At 39.9% G+C, this 24,054-nt stretch overlaps 1 protein-coding gene and 1 non-coding gene across 2 annotated transcripts; both read right to left on the reverse strand.

Moving 5' to 3' along the window:
- Window positions 1-10,315: 10,315 nt before the first annotated feature.
- Window positions 10,316-10,441, reverse strand: LOC111748941 (U6atac minor spliceosomal RNA). The gene has a single exon (XR_002784387.2). It is a non-coding gene; the product is annotated as a U6atac minor spliceosomal RNA (small nuclear RNA).
- A 2,491-nt stretch (window positions 10,442-12,932) lies between these two features.
- Window positions 12,933-13,841, reverse strand: LOC135232517 (olfactory receptor 11H6-like). The gene has a single exon (XM_064291895.1). The coding sequence runs from the start codon at window positions 13,839-13,841 to the stop codon at window positions 12,933-12,935; it is 909 nt and encodes a 302-aa protein (XP_064147965.1).
- Window positions 13,842-24,054: the final 10,213 nt, after the last annotated feature.

A 24,054-nucleotide genomic window follows, 5' to 3' on the forward strand; every position in this document is an offset into this window, starting at 1 on the left:
GAATCTGTACATGGATCGAGAGGCAGTCATTCCAACAGAACGAGGAGGTACTGATTGGTTTAAAATCAGGAAAGGTGTGCATCAGGGTTGTATCCTTTCCGCATACCTATTCAATCTGTATGCTTAGTAAATAATCCAAGAAGCTGGACTAAATGAAGAAGAACATAGCATCAGGATTGGAGGAAAACTCATTAACAGCCTTGTTTTCTGAAAGTGAGGAGGACTTGAAGCACTCACTGATGAAAATTAAAGACCACAGCCTTCAGTATGGATTGCACCTCAACATAAAGAAAACAAAAATCCTTACAACTGGACCAATAAGCAACATCATGATAAACAAAGAAAAAACTGAGGTTGTCAAGGATTTCTTTTTACTTGGATCCACAATCAACACTCATGGAAGCAGCAGTCAAGAAATCAAAAGATACATTTCATTGAGCAATCGGCTGCAAGAGCTCTCTTTAAAGTGTTAAAAAGCAAAGATTTCACCTGAGGATTAAAGTGCACCTGACCCAAGCCATGGTGTTTCTAATCCCCTCACATGCATGTGAAAGCTGGACAATGAATAAGGAAGACCGAAGAAGAATTGACACCTTTGTATTGCGGTGTTGGCAAAGAATATTGACTATACCATGGACTGCTAAAAGAACAAACAAATCTGTCTTGGAAGAATTACAACCAGAATGCTCCTTAGAAGCAAGCATGGTGAGAAATCATCTCGCATACTTTGGACATGTTATCAGGAGGGATCAGTCACCAGAGAAGGACATGATGCTTGATAAAGCAGAGTCAGCAAAAAAAGAGGAAGACCCTCAATGATATGGATTGACACAGTGGCTGCAACAATGGGCTCAAGCATGGTAATAATTGTGAGGATGGCACAGGACTGGGCAGTGTTTCATTCTGTTGTGCAAAGGAATCACTGGAATTGACTCAACTACACCTAACAACAATGACAACAACATAAAACAAACAATAACACACGTGAGGAATATGCTTCTTAGTTCAAACAAATATAGGAGACCAAATGGGCAACTCCTGCCCAAAACCAGGACAAGAAGGCAGGAAAACTGGACAAATGGACACTGGGAAGCCTGGGTGGACAGGGGAAGAGTGCTGTTACATTGTAGGGATTGCAGCCAACGTCACAAAACAATATTTATAAATTTTTGAACGAGAAACTAACTTGAGCTCTAAACTTTCACCTAAAGCACAATTAAAAAAAAAAAAGTTCAACATCATTAGCTATTAGGGAAATACAAGTTTAAAACACAAGATACACACATACCAGAATGACTAGAATTTGAAAGATTGACCATACCAAGTGTTGGACAGAATATAAAGGAATTGATGCTTTCATACACTGCTAATGGGAATGTGAAACAGTAAAAAAAACTCATTCCCGTCCAGTCGACTCCAACTCATAGCAACCCTGTAAGACAGAGTAGAAATGCCCCATAGTGTTTCCAAGAAGTGACTGGTAGATTGAACTACCTACCTTCTGGTTAGCAGTGGAGCTCTTAACCACTGTGCCACCAGGGCTCCAAAATGATACAAGCACTTTGCAAAACAATTTCTCAGTTCCTTAAAAAGTTAATAATACAGGAGGTGGAGTCAAGATGCCTGACTAAGTAGAAGCTACCTCGGATCCCTCTTGCAAAAAACACTCGGAAAAACAAGTGAATCGATCACATACATGACAATCTACGAACCCTGACCATCAAACACAGATCTAAAGAGTTGGCCTGAGTGACAGAGACAGCCAGCGAAGGAGGGTGCACACTAACGCGGCTAACGAGAGAACGAGCAAGCACCAGGAAGCAGCGACTGTTTTCGGAGTCTGGAGCCAACGTCCCAGTCAGAAAACTTTGGCGCTGGGCTTTGGACTGGGAGCAGGGGAGCTGAGCATGGCATCCTGAGACGGTGCAAACATGGGACGCAGCCCTAGCCCCAAGAAGTGACCTCAGGGGAAGCCCAGCCAGTGCACACAGGTAGCGCAGTGACGCAGCTGACAGGAGGAGAAGTCACCGTGAGGCAGCGACTGGTTTTGGAGACTAGAGTGCGGCATGCCAGCTGGGGAACCTTGGCACTGGGCTTTGGACTGGGAGCGGAGGAACTGACACGGCTTCTGAGACAGCACAAGCACAGGACGCGGGCCTGACCCTCGGGGGCAATCTTGACCCAGCCAACTGCACAGGGGCTACACACCCTTCAGGATCTCAGATAAAACAGTCATCACCAAGCAAGATAAGTAACTTTGTCTATATTCCTGGGTGCTACTCTCTCCTATCTATCTGATCCCTCTCCTCCCCTTCCCAGGTGGCTTCATTAACATTGGAATTTCCTGGGCCAGAGAGTGAATTGTTCTGTGGTTTTTATTTATTTATTTTGTTTTTTCCTAACCCATTCTCCTGGCCTGAGAGATCCCAGGACCGAGAGAAGCAGCTACAAAAAACCCAGGGACCAAGAATCCTTCCCTGACTTCCTGAAATTGGACTAAAAATACAGACCCAGCTCCAGCCAAGCATATGAGATCCACAGTCTTGGGCTTTCATCCCTATAGGGAATAAGGTGGCTATTATAATGCAAAGGCAATTCTGATAGTGATTTGACTATAATTGTTTTAGCAGATTACTGGAAAGACAAGTTTCCCAGGTCTGATATCTCTACCTATTAAACAAGCCCTCACTGATCCACAACAGGGAACTGAGGGCTGAAGCTCCACCCAAACCACCTAGCTTCCTGCCATAGGGGTCTGAGGATAGGGACATCTACCAATCTGTAGAGGTACATGCATGGAGTACCTAAGGTACAGCTGCAGAGCCCACCCACCAAAGTGCTTTACGAATAGAGACACACCTACCTCACTGGCACTTGGGGGAAGCCTTTCAGCATCCTGCCCCCCCGGATTGTGACCCCCTGCTGCTACCAGGATCTGGTGCACACAACTATCACAACTACTCCTCTAAGTGAATAGGTGACAGTCTACCCCACACACTTGGTGACCCAAAATCAGATTCTACTCAAGAATAGTGAATGGACTCTTAGGCTTATATATCTGGTAAGAGCCCAAACCACCTGGTAATAGGACATAAGTGACTCAAAGGCTACAACAATCAAGACAATCTAGTAGCCCATCTATGTATATTGAAAGAAAGCAAAACAAGATAATACTCAGTGAGCAAATATAAAATAAATCATTACAATATCTTATAGATGGCTCGGAGACAGTAGTTGATACCAAACCACATAAAGAAGCAGACCATGATTGCTTCTACAACTCCCCAAATTAAAGAATCAAAACCTTTCCAAAAGAAAGATACAATCCTGGAATTGCCAGATGCAGAATATGAAAAACTAATTTACAGAATGCTTCAAGACATCAGGGATGACCTCAGAAATGAAATAAGGCAATCTACAGAAAAAGCCAAGGAACACACTGATAAAGCAGTTGAAGAAATCAAAAAGATTATTCAACAACATAGTGGAAAAATTAATAAGCTGCAAGAATCCATAGAGAGACAGCATTCAGAAATCCAAAAGATTAGCAGTAGAATTACAGAATTAGACAACTCCATAGGAAGTCAGAGGAGCAGAATCGAGCAATTGGAATACAGAGTGGGGGAGTTGGAGGATAAGGGAATTGACACCAATACAGTTGAAGAAAAATCAGATAAAAGAATTAAAAAAAATGAAGAAACCCTAAGAAACATATGGGACTCTACCAAGAAGAATAACTTCCACGTGATTGGAGTTCCAGAACAGGGAGGGATAACAGAAAATACAGAAAGAATAGTTGAAGATTGGTTGGGAGAAAACTTCCCTGACCTCATGAAAGACGAAAGGATATCTATCCAAGATGCTCATCGAACCCCATTTAAGATTGATCCAAAAAGAAAAACACCAAGACATATTATCATCAAACTTGCCAAAACCAAAGATAAAGAGAAAATTTTAAAAGTAGCCAGGGATAAAAGAAAGGTCTCCTACAAAGGAGAATCAATAAGTTCAGACTACTCAGCAGAAACCATGCAGTCAAGAAGGCAATGGGATGACATATATAGAGCACTGTAGGAGAAAAACTGACAGCCAAGGATCATATACCCAGCAAAAGTCTCTCTAAAATATGAAGCTGAAATAAAAACAGATAAACACAAGCTTAGAGAATTTGCAAAAACCAAATCAAAGCTACAAGAAATACTAAAGGAAATTGATCAGAAAATCAATAATATCAGATACCAACACAACATAAGGTCACAGAACAGAACATCCTGATATCAACTCAAATAGGGAAATCATAAAAATAAATTAAGATTAATTTTAAAAAGAAAAAAAATGCTAAAAACACAGAATCATTGAAGTCATTATGTAAAAGATCACAATACTCAAAAAGAGGGACTAAATACAGGAGGCATAGAACTGCCATATGGAGAGGAAAACAAGGTGACATAGGACAATACAAGTTAGGTTTTTCCTTAGAAAAATAGGGATAAATATTAAGGTAACCACAAAGAGGTCTAACAATTCCATAACTCAAAATAAAAAGAAAGAAAAACATAACAACTCAGCAAACATAAATTTGACTACTATGAAAATGAGGAACACAAAATTTACAAAGAAAAACGTCTCAGCACAAAAAAGTAAGTGGAAAATGAAATTGTCAACAACACACACAAAAAGGCATCAAAATGACAGCACTAAATTCATACTTATCTGTAATTATGCTGAATGTAAATGGACTAAATACACCAATAAAGAGGCAGAGAGTCTCACACTGGATAAAGAAACACGATCCGTCTATATGCTGCCTATAAGAGACACACCTTAGACTTAGAGACACAAACTAAAACTCAAAGGATGGAAAAAAATATATCAAGCAAACAACAAGCAAAAAAGAGCAGGAGTGGCAGTATTAATTTCTGACAAAATGGACTTCAAAGTTAAATCCACCACAAAGGATAAAGAAGGACACTACATAATGATTAAAGGGACAATTGACCAGGAAGATATAACCATATTAAATATTTATGCACCCAATGACAGGGCTGCAAGATACATAAAACAAACTTTAACAGAACTGAAAAGTGAGATAGACACCTCCACAAATATAGTAGGAGACTTCAACACACCACTTTCGGAGAAGGACAGGACTTCCAGTAAGAAGCTCAATAGAGACACGAAAGACCTAATTGCTACAATCAACCATCTTGACCTCATACACTTATGCAGAACACTCCATCCAACAGCTGCAAAGTATACTTTTTTTCTAGTGCACATGGAACATTCTCCAGAAGAGATCACACATTGGGTCATAAAACAAACCTTTGCAGAATCCAAAACATCGAAATATTACAAAGCATCTTCTCAGACCACAAGGCCATAAAAGTGGAAATCAATAACAGAAAAAACAGGGAAAAGAAATCAAATACTTGGAAACTGAACAATACCCTGCTCAAAAAAGACTGGGTTATAGAAGACATTAAGGAGGGAATAAGGAAATTCATAGAATGCAATGAGAATGAAAATACTTCCTATCCAAACCTCTGGGACACAGCAAAAGCGGTGCTCAGAGGTCAATTTATATCGATAAATGCACACATACATAAAGACGAAGGAGCCAAAATCAGAGAACTGTCCCTACAACTTGAACAAATACAAAGTGAGCAACAAAAGAATCCATCAGGCACCAGAAGAAAACAAATAATAAAAATTAGAGCTGAACTAAATGAATTAGAGAACAGAAAAAAATTTGAAAGAATTAACAAATTCAAAAGCTGGTTCTTTGAAAAAATTAACAAAATTGATAAACCATTGGCTAGACTGACTAAAGAAATACAGGAAAGGAAACAAATAACCTGAATAAGAAATGACATGCGCCATATCACAACAGGCGAAACGGAAATTAAAGGAATCATATCAGATTTTTATGAAAAATTGCACTCTTAAAAATTTGCAAACCTAGAAGAAATGGATGAATTCCTAGAAAAACACTACCTACCTAAACTAACACAATCAGAAGTAGAACAACTAAATAGACCCATAACAAAAAAAGAGATTGAAAAGGTAATCAAAAAACTCCCAACATAAAAAAGCGCTGGCCCGGATGGCTTCACTACAGAGTTCTACCAAGATTTCAGACAAGAGTTAACACCACTACTACTAAAGCTATTTCAAAGCATAGAAAATGACGGAATACTACCTAACTCATTCGATGAAGCCACCATATCCCTGATGCCAAAACCAGGTAAAGACACCACAAAAAAAGAAAATTACAAATCTATATCCCTCATGAACATAGATGCAAAAATCCTCAACAAAAATCTAGCCAATAGAATTCAACAACATATCAAAAAAATAATCCACCACGACCAAGTGGGATTTATACCAGGTATGCAAGGCTGGTTTTTTCTTTTTTATGCAAGGCTGGTTTAATATTAGAAAAACCATTAATGTAATCCACCATATAAATAAAACAAAAGACAAAATCCACATGATCTTATCAATTGATGCAGAAAAAGCATTAGACAAAGTCCAACGCCCATTCATGATAAAAACTCTCAGCAAAATAGGAATTCAAGGAAAATTCCTCAACATAATAAAGGGCTTCTCAAAGCCAAAAGCCAACATCATTCTAAATGGAGAATGAAAGCATTTCCCTGGAGAACCAGAACCAGACAAGGATGCCCTTTATCACCACTTTTATTCAACATTGTGCTAGAGGTCCTAGCCAGAGCAATTAGGCTAGACAAAGAAATAAAGAGCATCCGGATTGGCAAGGAAGAAGTAAAATTATCTCTATTTGCAGATGACATGATTTTATACACAGAAAACCCTAAGGAATTCTCCAGAAAACTACTGAAACTAACAGAAGAGTTTGGCAGAGTCTCAGGTTATAAGATAAACATACAAAAGTCACTTGGATTCCTCTACATCAATAAAAAGAACATCGAAGAGGAAATCACCAAATCAATACTATTCACAGTAGCCCCCAAGAAGATAAAATACTTAGGAATAAATCTTAACAAAGATGTAAAAGACCTATATAAAGAAAACTACAAATTTAAAGGGACCTATATAAGTGGAAAAACATACCTTGCTTGTGGATAGGAAGACTTAACATAGTAAAAATGTCTATTCTACCAAAAGCCATATGTACATACAATGCACTTCCAATCCAAATTCCAATGACATTTTTTAATGTGTTGGAGAAACAAATCAACAACTTCATATGGAAGGGAAAGAAGCCTCAGATAGGTAAAGCATTACTGAAAAAGAAGAAGAAAGTGGGAGGCCTCACTCTACCTTATTTTAGAACATATTATACAGCTACAGTAGTCAAAACAGCCTGGTACTGGTACAACAACAGGCACATAGACGATTGGAATAGAATTGAGAACCCAGATATAAATCCATCCACATATGAGCAGCTGATATTTGACAAAGGCCCAGTGTCAGTTAATTGGGGAAAAAATAGTCTTTTTAACAAACGGTGCTGGCATAACTGTATATCGATTTGCAAAAGAATGAAACAGGACCCATACCTCACACCATGCACAAAAACTAACTCCAAGTGGATTAAAGACCTAAACAGAAAGACTAAAACGATAAAGATCATGGAAGAAAAAATAGGGACAATGTTAGGAGCCCTAATACAAGGCATAAACAGAATACAAAGCAGTACCAAAAATGACGAAGAGAAATCAGATAACTGGGAGCTCCTAAAAATCAAACACCTATGCTCATCTAAAGACTTCACCAAAGAGTAAAAAGACGACCTACAGATTGGGAAAAAATTTTCAGCTATGACATCTCCAAACAGCGCCTGATCTCTAAAACTTATATGATTCTGTTAAAACTTAACCACAAAAGGACAAACAACCCAATCAAGAAGTGGGCAAAGGATATGAACACACACTTCACTAAAGAAGATATTCAGGCAGCTAACAGATACATGAGAAAATGCTCTCGATCATTAGCCATTAGAGAAATGCAAATTAAAACTACGGTGAGATTCCATCTCACTCCAACAAGGCTGGCATTAATCCAAAAAACACAAAATAACGAATGTTGGAGAGGCTGCGGAGAGATTGGAACTCTTATACACTGCTGGTGGGAATGTAAAATGGTAAAACCACTTCGGAAATCTGTCTGGTGTTTTCTTAAAAAGTTAGAAATAGAACTACCATACAACCCAGAAATCCCACTCCTCGGAATATGCCCTAGAGAAATAAGAGCCTTCACACAAACAGATATATGCACACCCATGTTTATTGCAGCTCTGTTTACAATAGCAAAAAGCTGGAAGCAACCAAGGTGTCTATCAACGGATGAATGGTTAAATAAATTGTGGTATATTCACAAAATGGAATACTACGCATCGATAAAGAACAGTGGACGAATCTGTGAAACATTTCATAACATGGAGGAACCTGGAAGGCATTATGCTGAGTGAAATTAGTCAGAGGCAAAAGGACAAATATTGTATAAGACCACTATTATAAGATCTTGAGAAATAGTATAAACTGAGAAGAACACATACTTTTGTGGTTACGAGGGGGGAAGGGAGGGAGGGTGGGAGAGGGTTATTTACTGATTAGTTAGTAGATAAAAACTACTTTAGGTGAAGGGAAGGACAATACTCAATACAGGGAAAGTCAGCTCAACTGGACTGGACCAAAAGCAAAGCAGTTTCAGGAATAAACTGAATGCTTCGAAGGTCAGTGGAGCAAAGGCAGGGGTTTGGCGACTGTGGCTTAAGGGGACTTCTAAGTCAATTGGCAAAATAAATTCTATTATGAAAATATTCTGCATCCCACTTTGAAGTGTGGCATCTGGGGTCTTAAATGCTAACAAGCGGCCGTCTAAGATGCACCAATTGGTCTCAACCCACCTGGAGCAAATGAGAATGAAGAACACCAAGGTCACACGATAACTATGAGCCCAAGAGACAGAAAGGGCCACACGAACCAGAGACTTACATCATCCTGAGACCAGAAGAACTAGATGGTGCCCGGCCACAACCGATGACTGCCCTGACAGGGAGCACAGCAGAGAACCCCTGAGGGAGCAGGAGATCAGTGGGATGCAGACCCCAATTCTCGAAAAAAGACCAGACGTAATGGTCTGACTGAGACTAGAGGAATCCCAGCAGTCATTGTCCCCAAACCTTCTGTTCGGCCAGGACAGGAACCATTCCCGAAGACAACTCATCAGACATGGAAGGGACTGGACAATGGGTTGGAGAGAAATGCTGACGAAGAGTGAACTACTTGTATCAGTGGACACTTGAGACTGTTGGCATCTCCTGTCTGGAGGGGAGTTGGGAGGGTAGAGAGGGTTAGAAACTGGCAAAATGATCATGAAAGGAGAGACTGGAAGGAGGGAGCGGGCTGACTCATTAGGGGGAGAGTAAATGGGAGTATGGAATAAGGTGTATATAAGCTTATATGTGACAGTCTGACTTGATTTGTAAACTTTCACTTACAGCACAATAAAATTTTTTTTTTTTTTAAAAAAAAGGTAATTATACACCTACCATATGATACAGCCATTTGCCTCCTAGGTATTAACTCAAGAGTTAAAAAGGTATACACCATACAAAAACTTGTACACAAATATTCTTGGCAAGTTTATTTATAATAAAGACTGGACACAACCCAAATATCCATTAAGAAGTGAATGTATAAGCACATTTTGTTACATCCATACAATTGAATATTAAAATTCAATTAATAAAAATATTCATAAAAGGAATAAATTAGTGATACATGCAACAAAATGCATGAATCTCTAAATAATTATGCTGAGTGAAAGAAGCCAGACAAAAATAAGTGCATACTGTATGATTTCATTTGCATAAAATGGCAGAAAATACACTGAAAGTGAGATCAGTGGTTTCCTGGGGACTGGGAACAAATTGGGGAGGAGAAACCAAACCAAACACATTGCCATCCAGTTGATTCCATATCATAGCAACCCCGGAGTAGAAATGCTTCATAGGGTTTCAAAGGAGCAGTTGGTGGATTTGAACTGCCAACCTTTTGGTTAGCAGCTGAACTTTTAACCACTGCGCCACCAGAGTTCCATATATATGTGCATATGTGAGTGTGTGTGTGTGTATGTATCCCTGTATGTATATGTGTGTATGTGTATATGTATGTATAACCCATTGCTGTCAAGTCAGTTTGACTCATGGGGACCCTATAGGACAGAGTAGAACTGCTCCACAGGGTTTTCAAGGAGTGCCTGGTGAATTCAAACTGCCAAACTTTCTGGTTAGCAGCCAGCTCTTTAACCACTGCGCCATCAGTTCTCCAAAAAACTGTGGTTAGATGGCACAAAGTAGGTGGCAATGCCTTAACCCTATGTGTGTTGTAAGGCCTAAGGGCCTCTTCTGTTGTTGTCAAGTGGAGCACCAATCTTCTCTCCTTTCATATAACACACACACACAATTTTTTTTAGTGCTACAGTGGTTAAGAGTTTCACTGCCTTCGGTCTGTATGAATGAAGTGGATTGACATCACAATTATTATAACAGGTTATCATCAAAGGAAATTTCAAAGTGACTGCTGCTCCAATTGTCATGTTAATCCAACAGTTTAGGCAAAACTTTACTGCATGAAGAACTAGTGTGAACCGAGCAACTATGAAAATATTACAGATATCGAAGGTATGGATTATTCCTTTCCACAGTTCACAGTCCAAGGTGTATTTACATAAAACAATAAGGAGGCAATGTAAGATCAAATCTAGTAGAATTGACTGCTAGATTTTATGGTATTCTTCTCACTGCTGAACAGCCTGCCCTCAAAACCTGCTTTAGAGTTCCCTTTTCCACAGACGCATTCTAGTATGACTTACTGAATTTTCCCCTGGAAGTGATAAGGCCATGTAAAAATATTCCAAAATAGTTGGGACTCAGTTAAGTATATGTGAAGAATAAATTAATGTTTATTTATATGACTGTACTCTGCATGAATAACTTGCAGGATTAGAAATCAAATTGAGGAATTTAGATATACATTTGGCTAGTCTTGATGATAGAATCAGTAACCTAGATATTTATTAATTTATCTATAGGAATTTGGTTTGTGTCTATTGTGTTCATTGCCCTGATTTGGGCATTGAGGGGGAGGCAAAAGATAGTCAGGTTTTAGTCTTGCTCATAAAGGTACAGCTAAGCATCCCTACCAAATAAATAATACACCATTAAATGGCCAAATTACAGTAAAGGTAAATTTCAGGGAAAAGGGAGGTCAAGGAGACATCAGGCATTATCTATTATCTCATGGAAAAGAAAGGGTTGATTAAGATTTGCTTCAGTAGATAGGCAGGGGCAAGTGCTCATGGTCAGGGGAAACACTGTGATTAAAACACCCAAACTCAAAACCAAATCCACTGCTTTCAAGCCGATTCCAACTCATAGAAACCCTATAGGACAGAGTAGAACTACCCCCCAGGATTTCCAAGAAGCAGCTGGTAGATTCAAACTGCAGACCTTTTGGTTAGCAGCTGAGCTCTTAACCACTACACACCAAGACTCAGTTGGGAATAAGTGTGTTTAAGAGAAGTAAGAAGGCTGATCATTGTGAAGTGCAGGTTTCTACAGTGGATCAGTAGGAAAAAAGACTGGTCTAGCAGTCTATTGAATGGACTTTGAATGACAAATGGAGAGTTTGTACTTCATAACTGATAGAGATATGAAGCATACTGTTTTTTGTGTGAAAGACAACCTCAAAGAAAGATGTGCATGTTTGATTTTTTGTTTTTCTTTTTTGTTTGTTTTTGAGGCTCCTTGATTCATTGTCTTTAAGAATATTTATTTTCTGAATTTAAAAGATTCCTCCCTCTCTTGAAAGGCTTCAGGAACACATGCAATTAATTTCTTCTGCCAGTCAAGATTAAACAATGCCTCCATCACACTGAGTCCAGCATAACTAGTTGGTGCCTGGCTACCACCAAAAACTGCTCTGATAGGGATCACAATAGAGGGTCCCAGACAGAGCTGGAGAAAAATGTGTAGAGCAAAATTCAAATTCACAAAAAAAGACCAGACTTACCGGTCTGACTGACACTAGAGAAACCCCGAGAGTGTGGTCCCCAGACACCTTTTAGCTCAGTACTGAAGTCACTCCTGAGGTTCACCCTTCAGCCAAAGATTAGAAAGGCCCATAAAAATAAAAAAAGGAGGCTAAATGGGCACACTGAAAGCCCAGAGGCAAGGATGAGAAGGCAGGAGGGGACAGAAAACCCGGTAATGGGGAGCCTGAGGTCAAAAATGGGAGAGTGTTGACATGTGGTGGGGGTGGCAACCAATGTCACAAAACAATATGTGTATTAATTGTTTAATGAGAAACTAATTTGCTCTGTAAATCTTCACCTAAAGTACAATAAAAAAGAGTAACACAAATAAAAAAAAAAAAAACTTTTTAAGATTAAAACCAGCAAAGACATAGCACAGAAAAAAGTCTGGATATATAATAACCCCATATAATACTCAGTGAGCTATGTACATTTAAAATGTTTTATCGAATTTATCACCAATTAACTGAACTCGAGCTATTAAAAACCAAACCAAACCCACTGCATTAGAGTTGATTCTGATTCACAGAAACCCTGTAGGACAGAGTAGAACTGATCCACAGGGATTCCAAGGCTGTAAATCTTTAAGGAAGCAGACTACTACATCTTTCTCCTGCAGAGTGGTTGGTGGGTTTGAACTGCCAACCTTGAAGTTAGCAGCTGAACGCTTTAACCACTGTGCAACCAGGGCCCCCTGAATTGTTAAGGAACAGGGAAAGATAATTCTCTCTCTTCCTAAGTGTGAGCCAGAATGTGATTTACGGATGCCATTCTCTATCGTTATTCTAAATAACACAGGCTAGAAGTGACAAATTTAGCTTCTCTTTCAAGACGTTTCAGTTTTGGCTAATTCATAGTCCCAGGGCTTTCTTTAGGGCATCTTTCATGTCCTTGTTTCGGAGACTATAGATAAGGGGATTTAGGAGTGGAGTCACTGCTGAGTACACCAAAGTGATGATCTTCTGCATCCCTGCTGGGTTCTCTGATGTTGGGCTCACATGCATTACCATAATAGTTCCATAGAATAGAGACACCACTGTCAGGTGGGACCCGCATGTGGAGAAAGCTTTAGTTCGACCAGCTCCAGAGGGAACACGAAGAACAGCTCTGAGCACCAGGGCGTAAGATCCCGAAATGAAGAGGAAGGGCCCAATGATAACCACTGAATTGAAGGTGTAACAGATAAGCTCAGTAGGAGGTGAGGGAACACAAGCCAGTGCGAACAATGGGCCTGGATCACACACGATGTGGTCAATGATATTGGGTCCACAGAAGGGAAGTTGAGAGATAAGGACAATGGGGACTGGATAGCAGAGGAATCCACTCACCCAACACACACATACCAGCATCACACAGAACTTTCCAGTCATGATAGAGGGGTAGTGCAGTGGGCGGCAGATGGCCAGGTACCGATCATAGGCCATAACTGATAAGAGGAAACACTCAGTTGTACCCAATGAAAAAAAGAAGTAGAATTGGAGAAAGCAGCCAGAGAAAGAGATGGTCTTAGTCTCAGAAAGGATGTTGACCAGCATTTTTGGGACAGTGGAGGAAACATACCAGATCTCTAGGAAGGCAAAGTTTCCCAAGAGGATGTATATGGGTGTGTGGAGCCTCCTGTCCCATTTCACTGCACAGGCAATAGCCCCATTCCCCAGCAGGGTCAGGAGATAGACCATCAGGATTAATGCAAACAGTAAGATCTGTGTCTCTCTTTGGCCAGGGAAACCCAGGAGGACAAACTCAATCACAACATGCATTGTTTTATTCTGGGCTCTCAAAGCTGTTCAAGAAACAGAAGAGAGCAAGGAATGAATAATAATGAACATTTGTAGAAAAAGCTAATAATTGGTTGAAAATGTACTAAGCGTTTTCACATACATTGTCTCATTTGGTCTTCCTCATGGCCCCTCGAGCCATAAGGAAGTATGTTTTATTGCCTTCTTCTTCTTCTCCGTTTTTTTTACAGATAAGAAAACTGAAGCTCAGAAAGATTTAAGGAGTTTACTTGAATATGCAAAGCTGATAATTCCTAGATACACTGGCCCATTTGAAGGCTGGTTTGGAATAAACATTTCAAACCTTTCTGTAACTGTAAGTCTCGGTTTCAACTTTAATGGTAGAATCAGGGCCTCTTGGATATCCTATGTATAAGTATAAACTTTGGACTCGCCCTTTCACTTTGAAGCAAAACTGAGTATAAATCTAAAACAAATATTGCTGTTAATTTGCCTTCTTAGTTCAAGTTTCACACGTAGACATCCAACATAAGCAGATGAGAATGGAGCTAGGTGGTAACCTTGAGCTCCCTTGCTGTCACTGCTCCCAAGGGGGTGCTGCAGAATGCTTAGGGTTCTGTAAAACGGTTCACAAACCACCAGCCTTGTTCCCTCTAGACCATATCTCTCAGGTGGCATCTGGATTTGCTGAACACTTCAGTCCATATCTTGCTTAAGGTGCCCTGGTTCTCTCGAAGCACTTCCTTATATTGCACAAATGCTGTCTCCCTTATTACTCCTACACACTGATGCTGGGGCTTCTCTTTGTAGCTACACAAAATAAGTCTAATTCTTCGACCACGGAGGTAAAGGGTTTAAATTACTGAGGACAGCTGTTATGTGCCCTATACATCGTTCTTTTCACCACCATTTCCCCTGGCTTGTTTTCCCCAGCAGCTGTACTATTCCACAACCCCACAGTCACAGCTGGGCACCTGAGGCAGCTTGGTGTTTTGCTGCTACCAAGTCAATTTCTCTAGTACATACACTCATGTGCCTTCATATTCACCAGGAATTAAGTTCTAAACACAACTTATGTCCCCTCATAATCTTGCTTTACCTAAATTCAATAAGGAGTAGAGGGGTCTCCTTACAATACGCAGAGACCAAAAAAGGTTTTTCTGATGATGGCTGAATCAGGAGTTGAGACAGGGCTATAAACCTGGGTATTTTGCTAATAACCTTCCTGAATCTATCGGTCCTCGGTGAATTCTATGTCCTAAACTTTGCCAGTTAAAACTCAGAATGTTTGGCTGGGAAAGCCACCATCAATATCTTAAGTTCAGTAACATATTGGCTTTAAAAATAGAATCAATGACCATATTATTTATTTAGGTCACTGTTAAGATACTCACCTAATTCCATTCTCATGCCATTTATACCATCTGGAGAGAGCAAGAGGCCTGCTTCTTAGCACTTGATCAAACCTGGAGCAAACCCGGAAGGATAAACATTTTATTGCCAAGGTTACTTTGGATATCTGCATCAACCTTTTTTTTTAGAATGTTGAAAAAAATTATCTTTAACACACATGATTTTTCTGAAAATATAAATTTCACCCAAAAGATTTGGTTCTCTGGACTGTAATTATGATGACCTGTGCACCAAAATGAGTAGCAGAGACATAATTTCCAATATACTTCCTACAGCTATACTTATGTTTGCCAGACCACATGCTCTCATTTTTGGTTGGAAGTTATAGTTACTGGGCTTGTGATTAAAAAAAAAAAAATTGAATGCTGAATATGTACTGCAGAATTTCCTCCACTTATTAATTCAGACATTTAACAAATGTTTTCTTCACTGTTATGTTCTTACCAGTGTGCTAAGATCTTGAAAAATTTCTCCACCTTTGAAACTTATGACTTGTGGAAACAATCATCGCTACCACCTACATCTGTACGGATGTGTGTCTGTGTGAGTGGGGCTTCCTGGAGCAGTGTGTTTCGTGCATATACCACTGTATGCCGTTTATGGGGAAAACAATATTTTTTCCAATTAGAAGCAATTTAGATAAACATATGTAGTGGCAGTGGCATGATAACAAACTCTACTTGGCATAACATGGATGCAATATCACTATATTCACAATTTCTCAGTGGGAGACCATTTGGATCAGAGCACAGACCAGACACTTCTTATGGCATGACCAAGAGGCACTCATCACTCACAGGAGAAACAGGGCAGGGATGAGTAGAACAGCACGCATCATCACCGGCCTAGGGCCTATGAAGTTAGGCTCCCATCCACAGGGTTAGATCGTATCCAAGCATGCCCCAGTTCGTGTCTTGGGAGGAGAACATCCAAGTTCCTCTCCCTCAGAATTAAATACTAATTGGACAGCCATGTCAATGGGCCATATAGCATGTAGAGAGAACAGGTAGGGGAAGGATAGTAATAAAAGGTGAAAAAAAAAAAAAAGTGGAAGGACATCATTTATTGCTATATTTACTCGTGCCAGAGAATAGTCCTTCCACTTTTGCCGCACTAAGAGAGCTTGACAGAGTTCTGGGTTTCTTCAGAGGGCAATATTCTCCCCCTAAAGCACATACTTTATGTCAATTAGTAGCTATTATGTCCATTAGCAGATAAGGAGATGTTGAGGGGGTAATTATAATGTAGCACACCTCTGCACCCAGCAATGGACATTTTGGACTTTTTGAAACAATAGGCAGAAATATGAGACACAAATTAACTTACCTTAGTCACAGGCCAGGCAGTTTTTGGCCTCAAGAATAGAAATATCATCCCAACTCATGGTCCCTGACCTGGAGCCAGATCTTGTAAGTCTTGACTCCCAGCTAGTCATTTGACTTCGTCATGTCTGAGATTTTGTCGCCATGAATTGTGGTGCAGCTAAATCTCAGTTATCTATGGAATACAGGGTCAGAGAAAGGTGGATAAGGTGGATAAATGAACTTCACAGATAATTTGAAATCTTACTGGATATGTTTCTACTGCCTCTAGTTCCAAAATACATCTATCGGTAGCTTAAAGGGAAAAGTAAATTTACTTCATTTATCTTTCTATTCACCAAAACTGTTTGTACAAAAGGGCAGCTACAGAAAAGGGGAGGAACAGAGAGCCTGGGCAATCCATCCTGTATGAACTAGAAGGGGAGCCAAACCCTCCCTGATAACCAACAATTTGCTGGGTATTTAAGCCATTTGACCAGCAAAGAGCATTCACTTTTTAAGTTATAAGTTAAAAGGTTATTCTCCCTTTAATATTTAGGTATTATGATAAATTTAAAAGACCAGAGAGTCTGCTGGGCTACTTCTTTCTCAGTTTCCCCTTGCCACTTGACAACAACTTGAAAAATATAAGAATGACCTGCTTTAATTTCTCTTGATGAAGGGTAATCCATCAATGAAAACTACATTGCACCAATATTAAAAACAAAGCCCTGCCAGATTCCCTGGGTAATAAAAACAGTTAATTCACTTGGATGCTAGTCAAAAGGCTGGAAGATCGAGTCCACCCAGAGGCACGTTGGAAGAAAGGCCTGGTGATCTGTTTCTGAAAAATCAGTCATTGAAAACCCTATGGAGTAGAGTTCTACTCTGACACACGTGGGGTCACCATGAGTTGGATTGCCTTCACAGCAATTGGTCTGGTTACCAGATTCAGACTACATCCTGATGGAAGGAAATTTAGTGGCCAAAAAATAATACCCAAGACATCTGAGCATCATTTTACCTAAGTGAGCGGCACGGTGGGCACACTGTGGTACCTTGTGAGCCCTAAATGTGACTATATCACTCTGAGCACTCCTCCGGGGTGTCTTGGGAGAAGAGAACTGCAGAGTCATATAAAGAACAAAGAAATGAAGACTCAGTGGATTTACAGAAGGGCCAGCATGCTCTTAGCTCTGACAGCAACGGTGCACAGGCGTGGTGATGCACTGATGCGTGCACCTTCTTTACATACCTGGTGGCATTCCTGGCTCCAAGAGGAAGTTGTGAGAGAAACTCCAGCCACAAAACTTTCCTTATTAACATGACCTAAAAACTGAGTCAGGGACAGAGAACATTATTTGTGTGTCCAGAGACTTGCTTCCTTACAGTGTAAAGAGGCTTTAGTACTCAGAACGAAATGAAATTTATTTTACGGGTTGAGTCTCTCCTGAAAGGACCCATAGTTCCCAGGTGTGCTTCTTGGGAGGCATCATTCCCTGTGCTTACATCTAATCTGATCTATATTTGTGTATATTTCCCCCAGGGGCTGGACTAGTGAGACACAGAGACCAGAATAAATATCAGGAGAGGCCAGGGGAATTTCCCTCTTAGTGAAGACATCATCCTCTAAGGATCGAATCTCCTGAGAGAAAGAGGGGAAGGTGAAGAGAGTGGGCAGTGGAGAGGGCGGGGTGGGAGGTGGGGAGTGGTGGTTGATGGGGGAGGAGAGACAACAGTGTGTGTGTTTGATCGTCTCTGGAAAATAGACTTACTTCATTCTTGGTAATTAACCAATAAGCAATTACATTAAAAAATCTTTGTCTATACATAATTTAATTTTGTTATATTCAATATAAAGAATCCCCTTTTTCAATTTTAAATGCAGTTTGAAAGCATCTGTTTGAAAAAAGTCTTCTATAAAACAAAATTTGTGAGGCTGTTGGCTGACATGATGTAATATTACTGAAAATGAAAGTTTGGCACTGTAAACTGTTCAGAGGTGGAAAGTATGACTTCTTTCAGTGATATCAGTCAGTGGAAGGAGGGCAAACAACATGAGGCAGAGAACCTGAGGACCTGAGAGAAAGATGAATTCAATCTGAGCCATAAGAGCTCAAGTAGAGATCATGGCTGAGTTTAGAAGTGAGGATGAAGAAGCATAAGTTTTCTCAAAATGTAGTCCTTGGACCAGCAGTATCAGCATTACCTGACAACTTGTTAGAAATGCATATTTTCAGCCCCTACCCTTAACCTGACCTACGGATCATAAACTTTGAGTGTGGGACCCCGCAATCTGTGTTAACAAGCTTTCCAGCATTTGTGATGCACACCAAAGTTTGAGAACCACTGTGGTAGGAGATAGAGCACTGGAGTCAGTAGAATCAGGAATCAATTGAGTATAGTCTGGACAGAGGAATAAGAATGATATTTGTAGGCATAATAGGCATTTTGAGCTGAGGTATATGTGATGTTGAGTTTGGGACTAAGATCTAATATCTGGAAAAGCAGGGTTGGATTTAAGCAACTGGAGAGAATTTTGAAAGAGTCCTAGGATAGGCAAGAAAATGGTGGAAAAGATTATTCAGACATTTTATGAGTGCGGGTGCCCTGGGCTAAAGAGAGACACTGGGTGAGAGCAGGGTTCGCTCTAAAGCGAAGATAGGGGTAATGGAAAGAAAACTGGGACACAGGTAATTTGGGTTCTAATCTGAGTATTTTCACTTATTAGATGTGACAGCTTGGTGAGCTCCAGTTTCTTCAAGTATTAAATACAGAATTACTTTTCCTGGGAAATCCTGGTGACGTAGTGGTTAAGTACTATGGCTGCCAACCAAGAAGTTGGCAATTCAAATCTACCAGTCCCTCCTTGGAAACTCTGTGGGGCAGTTCTACCTTGTCCTATAGGGTCGTTAGGGCAGATACGGGAAACGGGGAGGAAATAAAATAATGAATATAAATGTTTTTAAATTATTATGTAATGATAATTATGATTACATGTTCAAGAATCTCAAGGCTTGATTTCCAACTTCCCGTTTTCTCTCTCAAGATAATCATGGAAACATCATTCCTAAATTAGAATTTCCTTCCCTAGGTTTTAGAGAAATTTCCATTCCTCTGGGGCAACTAAGCTCCCTAGCTTTTCCCCCTTCCCAAAAGCATATTCTCAAGGGCAGGTGAAAGGTATATATTCCTTTAAGAAGAAACAACTTTTTTTTATTTGAAACTAGAGATAAGAATTTGAAAATACAAATACCCAAGAGAGAAGGCACACTGGCATGAAAGATTTTTGGGAAAACTTATAAATGATGATAGAAAGTTCTTTCTGAGTTTGTAATAGAGAAGCAACTGGAAGCTAGAGGGTAGGGTGGGTAAACAAGAATAGAATGAGGCATAAAAACTAACTCAAAATGGATCAAAGACCAAAATATAAAACCTAAAATGATAAAGATCACAGGAGAAAAAATAGGGACAATGCTAGGGACCCTAATATATGGCATAAATACAATACAAACCATAACAAACAATGCACAGACACCAGACAAAAAACTAGAAAACTGGGAGATCCTAAAAATTAAACACTTATGCTCATCAAAAGACTTCACCAAACGAATAAAAAAAGAACCTACAGACTGAGGGAAAAAAAACTGGCTACAACATATTCAACAAGGGTCTAATATTAAATTCTATAGAATACTTCAACACAATAACAAAACACAAACAATCCAATTAAAAAATGGGCAAAGGATATGAACAGACACTTCACCAAAGAAGGCATTCAAGAGGCTAATAGACACATGAGGAAATGTTCACGACCCTTAGCCATTAAAAAAAAAAAAAAACATTGCCTTTGATTCTGACTCATAGCGACCCTATAGGACAGACTAGAACTGCCCCATAGAGTTTCCAAGGAGTGCCTGGTGCCCTTGAACTGCTGACCTTTTGGTTAGCAGACATAGCTCTTAAGCACTACACCACCAGGGTTTCCATTAGCCATCAGAGAAACGCAAATCAAAATTACAATCAGGTAGCATCTCACCTTGACATAACTGGCACTAAACAAAAAAACAAAAAAACAAAAAAACAGAAAATAACAAATGTTGGAGGGGTTTCATGGAGATTGGAACTCTTATGCACTGCTGGTGGGAACGTAAAAGGTACAACCACTATTGAAAATGATACGGCACCTCCTTAAAAGATAGAAATACCACACAATCCAGCAATCCCACTCCTAGGAATATATCCTAGAGAAATAAGAGTCATCAAACAAATACACATGTGCACACTTATGTCCATTGCAGCATTATTCACAATAGCAAAAAAATGAACACAAACTAAGTGCCCATCAATGGATGAATTGATAAATTATGGTACATACACACAATGCAATACTGCACATAAATAAACAACAATGACGAATCTTCAAAACATCTAAAACATGGATGAATCTGGAGGGCATTATGCTGAGTGAAATAAGTCAACCATGAAAGGACAAATATGGCATGAGACCGCTATTATAAAAATCCAACTAAAGTTTTACACATAGAAAAAAGCAATCTTTGACAGTTGCGAGGAAGGGAAAGGGTGGAGAGGAAAAACCACTAACTAGGTAATACAAAAGTGTTAACTCTGGAGAAGGACAAGACAGCACATGTTATAGGCGAAGTCAGCTCCATTTGACCAAGGCAAAGTCATAGAAGCTTCCTAGACACATCCAAACAATTTGAAGGACCTAGTTATTGGGGCTGAGGTCTGGAATCACGCTCAATTGATATAATATAGTTCATAAAGAAATTGTTCTATATCCAACTGTGGTGAGTAGCAACTGGGGTCTTCAGAGCTTGCCAGTGACTGTCTAAAGTACATCTATTGGTCCCACCATGTTCAGAGCAGAGGAAAATGAATAAAATCAAAGATACAAGGGAAATACCAGTCCAAAGGACTCATGGGCCACGTGAACCACAACCTCCACCAGCCTAAGCCCAGAGGAACTAGATGGTGCCTGGCTACCACCACCAACTACTATGACAGAGATCACAATGGAGGGTTCAAGACAATGTGGGAAAAAAATGTAGAACAAAATTCAAATTCATAAAAAAAAAAACAAAAGACCAGGCTTCCTGGTCTGGCAGAGATTGGAGGAACCCCAAGAATGTGGCCCTCAGACACCCTGCTAACTCAGAACTGAAGCCACTCCCAAAGTCCACTTTTCAGCCAAAGATTGGACAGGCCTATAAAACAATAACACAGGCGAGGAATGTGCTTCTTGGTTCAATCAAGTATACAAGACTAAACAGGCAAAAGAAGATGTGAAGGGAGGAAGGGATAGGAAAACGAGATGAATGGCGTGGAAAGGGAAAGGAGAGTGCTGACACATTGTGGGGATTGCAACCAATGTCACAAAACAATTTGTGCCTAAATTTTTGAATAAGAAACTAATTTGTGCTGTATACTTTCATCTAAAATGCAATAAAACTTTTTAAAATCTTTTTAAAAATTACTTTAGAAAAATCTGTGAAAGAAACAGAAGAGGAAAACAAGTCTACATTGTAGAAACCAAATCCAAACTAGTTGCCATTGAGTCAATTCTGACCAATGAGGACCCCATGTGTCTCAGTTTAGATCTGTGCTCTGCTCCACAGGGTTTTCAATGGCTGATTTTTTTGGGAGTAGGTGTGTCTTCCAAGATGACTTTGGGTGGATTCTTAACTCCTTTTTTTTGTGTGTGTGTGCTTTAGGTGAAAGTTTACAGAGCAAATTAGTTTCTCATTCAACAATTCCTACACAAATTGATTTGTGGCGCTGATTGCAATTCCTGTGATGTGTCAACACTCCCGTCTTTCGTGGTTTCTGTCCATCCATTTTTCCTGTCCTTACTGCCTTCTCATCTTTGCTTTCAGGCGAGTGTTGCCCTTTTGGTCTTGTATACACAATTAAACTTAGAAGCACTTTCCTTATGTGTGCTGTTTATTTTATAAAACAGCGTCATATTTGGCAGAAAGGTGAACTTCAGGAGTGGCTTCAGTTCTGAGTTAAAACGGTGTCTGGGGGCCTATATAGTCTTAGGGGGTCCCTCCAGTCTCTGTCAAACCAGTAAGCCTGGTTTGTTTTGTTTTGCTGTGAATTTGAATTTTGTTCTGCATTTTTCTCCACCCTTTATTGTGAGTCCTGTAAAGCAGTCGATGGTGGTAGCTTTGCACCGGCTAGTTGTTCTGGGCTCAAGCTGGTTGAGGCTGTGGTTCATGGGGTCCATTAGTCTTTTGGACTAATATTTCCTTTGTCTTTGGTTTTCTCCATACTCCCTTGCTCTGGATGGGATGGGACCAAGACATGGCTGCTCACAAGCTTTTAAGACCCCAGACGCTACTCACAAAAGCTGAATGTAGAACATTTTCTTTATGAACTATGTTAACTATGTTATGCCTATTGAGCTAGATGTCCCCCGAAACCATGGTTCCCAGCCCTCAGCCCCAGTAACTCAGTTCCTCAGGGTGTTTTCATGTGCCTAGGAAGCTTCTATGGCTTCTCCTTGGTCAAGGTGTAATGATTTCCTGTATATTGTGTACTGTCTTTTCCTTCATCAAAGTTTGCAGCTGTCTACTATCTAGCTCTTGGTCGATGTTCAACCATTTCAGGAGGCAGCATATGATCAGGAACTGATGGTACCAAAGGAAGAAGTCCAAGCTGCACTGAAGGCGTTGGCAAAAAACAAGGCTCCAAGAATTGACGGAATACCAATTGAGATGTTTCAACAAATGAATGCAGCGTTACAAGTGCTCATTCATCTATGCCAACAAATTTGGAAGATGGTTACATGGAAGAGATCCATATTTATGCCTATTCCCAAGAAAGGTATCCAAACAAATGTGGAAATTATCAAGCAATATCATTCATATCACACAAGAGCAAAATTTTGCTGAAGATCATTCAAAAGTGGCTGCAGCTGAATATCAACAGGGAACTGCCAGAAATTCAGGCCAGATTCAGAAGAGGATGTGGAACCAGGGATATCATTGCTTCTTTTTTTATCAGATGGATCCTGGCTGAAAGCAGGAAATACCAGAAGGATGTTTACCTGTGTTTTATTGATTACACAAAGGCATTTGACTGGATCATAACAAATTGTGGATAAAATTGTGGAGTATGGGAATTCCAGAACACTTAATAGTGCTCACTAGGAATCTGTACATAGATCAAGACACAGTTGTTCAGACACAACAAGGGAATACTGCTTGATTCAAACTCGGGAAAGGTGTGTGTCAGGGTTGTATCTTTTCACTAAACCTATTCAATCTGTATGCTGAGCAAATAATCCGAGAAGCTGGACTATTATGAAGAAGAATGGGGCATCAGGATTGGAGGAAGACTCATTAACAACCTGCGTTATGCAAATGACACAACCTTGCTTACTGAAAGCGAAGAGGACTTGAAGCACTTACTGATGAAGATTAAAGACCGCAGCCTTCAGTATGGATTACTCCTCAACATAAAGAAAACAAAAATCCTCACAACTGGACCAA

Source organism: Loxodonta africana, chromosome 10, assembly GCF_030014295.1.
Source record: "Loxodonta africana isolate mLoxAfr1 chromosome 10, mLoxAfr1.hap2, whole genome shotgun sequence".
NCBI classification, from domain to species: domain Eukaryota; kingdom Metazoa; phylum Chordata; class Mammalia; order Proboscidea; family Elephantidae; genus Loxodonta; species Loxodonta africana.

Coding starts and splice junctions, on each gene's coding strand:
- LOC135232517 (XM_064291895.1), bottom strand. CDS start 13,841: ATGCATGTTGTGATTGAGTTTGTCCTCCTGGGTTTCCCTGGCCAAAGA.